At 50.3% G+C, this 4796-nt stretch overlaps 1 protein-coding gene across 1 annotated transcript in view; it reads left to right on the forward strand.

The window, feature by feature from the left end:
* TPP1 (tripeptidyl peptidase 1) overlaps positions 1-4523 on the forward strand; it is a 6610-nt gene extending 2087 nt beyond the window's left edge. Inside the window, exons 6-13 of the mRNA XM_024757073.1 lie at positions 39-220; positions 409-607; positions 755-943; positions 1183-1252; positions 1681-1801; positions 1886-2044; positions 2213-2338; positions 2512-4523. Coding sequence (XP_024612841.1) covers positions 39-220; positions 409-607; positions 755-943; positions 1183-1252; positions 1681-1801; positions 1886-2044; positions 2213-2338; positions 2512-2652 — 1187 coding nt within the window. The 3' untranslated portion in view covers positions 2653-4523. The remainder of the gene's footprint in view (positions 1-38; positions 221-408; positions 608-754; positions 944-1182; positions 1253-1680; positions 1802-1885; positions 2045-2212; positions 2339-2511) is intronic.
* The last annotated feature ends 273 nt before the right edge of the window (positions 4524-4796 follow it).

Genomic DNA, 4796 nt, shown 5'->3' on the forward strand with positions numbered 1-4796 from the left:
TGCTAAAGGATCTCTTCCTCAAGGCTGACTCCTCCCCACAGTGGGGGGGCTGCACCGCTTTCCCCCCACATCAACCCTGAGGCAACGCCCCGAGCCACAGGTGCCAGGGACTGTTGGCCTACACCTGGGGGTGACCCCATCTGTGATCCGTGAGCGGTACAACTTGACAGCACAAGACGTGGGCTCTGGCACGACCAACAACAGTCAAGCCTGTGCCCAGGTGAGCCACGCGGAGAGCCTCAGGGTCCTTACCACCTCCCCAAGGTGCCTGACCAGCCTGGGGCTGACTCTCTGACTCTAACCCCTGGGCTCTCACCCCCAATCCTGTGATCTGGGACAGTATCCCCTGACCTGACCCTCGGGGCTGTGTCCTCTGACCCATGATATCTGCTCTGATTCCCTCCATAGTTCCTGGAGCAGTATTTCCATGAGTCAGACCTGGCTGAGTTCATGCGCCTCTTCGGTGGGAACTTTGCACACCAGGCATCAGTAGCCCGTGTGGTCGGACAGCAGGGCCGGGGCCAGGCCGGAATCGAGGCCAGCCTAGATGTAGAGTACCTGATGAGTGCTGGCGCCAACATCTCCACCTGGGTCTACAGCAGCCCTGGTACTGCCAAGGGGACTGGCTGGTGGGGATAGAGGTGGGGGTGAGTGGTGGTCTTTGCTTCCCCAAGGGAATCCCGTGAGCTCCAGGGAGATCCTGACAACCTCCCAAATGACTGCCTTTGTGCCCTCTTCTCCAAAAAAAATTCAGGCCGGCATGAGTCACAGGAGCCCTTCCTGCAGTGGCTCCTGCTGCTCAGTAATGAGTCAGCTCTGCCACACGTGCACACCGTGAGCTACGGAGATGATGAGGACTCCCTCAGCAGCGCCTACATCCAGCGGGTCAACACCGAGCTCATGAAGGCTGCTGCTCGGGGTCTTACTCTGCTCTTTGCCTCAGGTGACCTCCTACTCTAAACTTAGACTCCCACACCCACCCAGCCTCAGAACTTTGACCCCGCAGTGACTCCTGGACCTGATCTCTATCTCATAATCTGAACTCAACAGGGACCACTGACCTGACCTCAACTCTGACCTCTTGCAGTAATGACTAACACTTGAATTTCCTCTCCGACATCTGAACCCACATTCCAAACTCTGACCAATTAAACTGAGTGGCAAACTTGGTCTCTCTCCCAGGTGACAGTGGGGCTGGGTGTTGGTCTGTCTCGGGAAGACACCGGTTCCGTCCCAGCTTCCCTGCCTCCAGGTAAGCACCCCAGCCCACCACTTACCAGTGGCCACCAATTCATCTATGTCCTCATGATCTGGAACCTTTGTCTTGATCACACCAGGTGCTCCTGTGGCCCAACCCTCAACTTTACCTGCACCCCCCTCTTCTTCCTGTAGGTCGCAGGCCCCGAGTCTCCTGAGTAGGACATAGCTCCCAGTGTTCCACTTCCTCAGTCTCCAGGCATTTTAGGGGGAGATTTGGTGGGTGTTCCGTAGGAAAAAGTGTGCAGTCACCTCAGGCCATGTTTTGAGGACCCAAGATCTCTCAGTCATCCCCATGTACATACTTCACCAGAGTGCTTCCCCAGTCCCTCCAGCAAGACCCAGACCCATACTCACCCATCCCCATGCATTTTGGAGGTGCCCTTTGGACCCTGCAATCTGAATGCTGTCTTCTGTCCTCAGCCCCTATGTCACCACGGTGGGAGGCACATCCTTCCGGAATCCTTTCCGAGTCACAGATGAGGTTGTTGACTATATCAGTGGTGGCGGCTTCAGCAATGTGTTCCCACGGCCTTCATACCAGGTATGTGTGTGTTTGTGTGGATGGAGGGGGGACAGGTGGGATCCTCAGTTCGGCAGATGGTACTCACTCAAGAACGCCTTTTAGGAGGAAGCTGTAGCCCAGTACCTGAGCTCCAGTCCCCACTTGCCACCATCCAGTTACTTCAATGCCAGCGGCCGTGCCTACCCAGACGTGGCTGCACTCTCTGATGGCTACTGGGTGGTCAGCAACCATGTGCCCATTCCATGGGTGTCTGGCACCTCGGTGAGAATTAGCCTGGCTCCAAACCCCCACCCAGGGACTACCCTCACCCTCCACCCCCAAGACCTTACACCCAGAACCCCTGATTCCTCAGAGACCTCTGATCCATCCCTCCCAAAAAGTCCAATCACTCTGAACCCCTAACCTCTACTTGTACCCTCACCCTTGCAGGCCTCTACTCCAGTGTTTGGGGGACTCCTATCCCTGATAAATGAACACAGAATCCTCAGAGGCCTCCCCCCTCTTGGTTTTCTCAACCCCCGGCTCTACCAGCAGCATGGGGAAGGACTCTTTGATGTGAGTTTGGAAGACAGGGGTGTGGCCACTTACGTAAGAGTATGTCCAGTGCTAAGATGAACTTGAGGACAATTCTGATGGGGTGGGATAGCCTCTGGAATGTGAATACAAGGTGAGGTGCTGCAGTCTCCTAGTATCAGCAAGCCGGGACCTGATGCCCACCTTCTCCCTAGGTAACACGTGGCTGCCATGAGTCCTGTCTGAATGAAGAGGTGGAGGGTCAAGGTTTCTGCTCTGGCCCTGGCTGGGATCCTGTGACAGGCTGGGGAACACCCAACTTCCCAGCTCTGCTGAAGACACTAATTAACCCTTGATCCTTTCTTGCTAGAAGAGTGGGCCTGTCCACTGCCCCACAGCCGGTGGCTCGGTCCCTGGTTCTGCACTGTTGGGAGCCCTGCTAAACCCTCAACTGTTGACTGCCGCAGCTTATCTCCCTAACCCAGAAATGCTGTGAGCTTGACTTGACTCCCAACGCTACCTGCTCCCTTATACTCAGGTACCCCTGCCCCTGGCCCAGGTTCCTGTACAGATGCTATAACCGGCACTGTTTGGGAGCGTCCTCCGCACACCGCCCCCTCTTCCACTTCTTCTTTTATTTCTTTTCAACTTTTTTTTCAGTTGTTTACACGGTCTGTGTAGTACAATATTTCATTTCATCTTCACTCCTCAATTCATTGCCATGAGACCTCTGCTCTTATTTTTCACTCTTTCCTCCCCTGAGAAACACTGAGAAATGAATGCCTCCCTGCTGCTTCATCCAGTGGACACTTCCCAATCTTTGCTTTGTGGGCTGTCACGGTAGTCTACTGCCTCTCCTTCCTTAGCGCCCAGGGCTTAACTTCTCCTCTGACCACTCCCTATTCCTCCTTCATTCCCTCCTCCCTCTCTCTCTTTCTCCGCTTCCTCATCGAATGTTGTTGTATCTCATTGCTCCATCCTTAGTCTTTTGCTCTTCTCACTCTACTCATTGACCCTGGAACAAATCAATCGCCGGCATCCACAGCCATCACCATCTCACTATATCAGAGTTTTTATCCAACAGTGATCGATACCTCAAAAGTAATATGTGTGATACTCAATATTTCATCTCCCTTCTTCCCAATCCCAAACTGTTCTCTTCTGTTTCTTCTTTGTAAATGACACTATGCTTCTTCCAACCAAGCCAGAAACCTAAAGTGTCATCCTAGACTCCCTTTTCCTCACTCCTCCCATCATCATCTTCAATCAACAAGTCCTGCTGACTTTACCTCTTAAATATATCTTTACCAATCCACAAGTCCTGCCATTTGTATTTCCTAAGTATATCTAGAACTCATCGAATTCTCTCCATCTCTACTGCTACGACATTAGCCCTGAGCCATATTCCCTCTCCTCTGAATTGAGGAGGCCCTTGCAAGAAGTGTCCTTACTTTCTGCCCTTCCCTAAACCGTCTACCAGAGTAAGATGCAAATCCCGTAAGGTCATTTACTTGATTAAGACCCTTCAAAGATTACTGGATATAGCTCAGGCTTTTTATCATGACTTAAAAACCTAATCCCTTACTTGCCATTTGTTCCTGAGTAACAAATTGTTTATCCTTTCCTGCCCTCCCCACAGACACTTTCACTTTTGCTCAAGATATTCTGGGCCCTAACATTACACCTGGCTCCCTTTGCCTGGTTGATTTCCAGAATTCTTTCGAGGGTCAGCTCAGAAGTCACCTTCTCGTGTGAACCTTTTGGCTCCCTGAAGCTAGTTGATTTTGGTATGACAGAAAAATCCTAGATTCTTGAAAACAAACCTGTTTGATTCTTGGTTCTGATATAGACTAGGCGAGAGCCTTGGACAAGTAAGTTCAACTCTCTGAAGCTTTTTCCTCATCTGTTACGTGAGGATATTGATACCTGCCTCTGATATTCAGGGAATCATCAAATGGGATAAAGTTAATAGAATGCCTAACACACAGATACAGGCAGCAGCTGTTAGTTCCCTTCCTCCCTTGCACTGTACGCTCTGTGTCTACCTCCAGTATTTAAACCCCCACATATTGTTGAAATGGCCAGTTAACTCTTTGCCTCCCTTTCCAAGACTATTGGTGCCTAGAGGACTAGAACCTTGTCCTACTTAACTTTGTATTTGCAGGCCCTAGCTCATCAGGACTGGCAAATAGAAATTAAATAAATGTTTGCTGCATTGAAAAACCCACTCTTTCACTAGCTGTGATTTTTCAGATCTTGTTTATTCAGGCTGAAAGACAGCCGTCCCCCTGTATCCTCACATACCACAGCCACAGATTCAACCAACTATGAATTGAAAATATTAAAAAAAAAATAATTCCAGGAAGTTATAAAAAGCAAAACTTGAACTTACCAGCAACCATTTACATAGCATTTACATGGTATTAGATATTATAAGTAATCTAGAGATGATTTAAAGTATACAGGGCAAATACTATGCCATTTCATATACGGGACTTGA

Source organism: Neophocaena asiaeorientalis, unplaced genomic scaffold (assembly GCF_003031525.2).
Source record: "Neophocaena asiaeorientalis asiaeorientalis breed wild unplaced genomic scaffold, Neophocaena_asiaeorientalis_V1.1 scaffold504, whole genome shotgun sequence".
In the NCBI taxonomy this organism is placed as follows: Eukaryota; Metazoa; Chordata; class Mammalia; order Artiodactyla; family Phocoenidae; genus Neophocaena; species Neophocaena asiaeorientalis.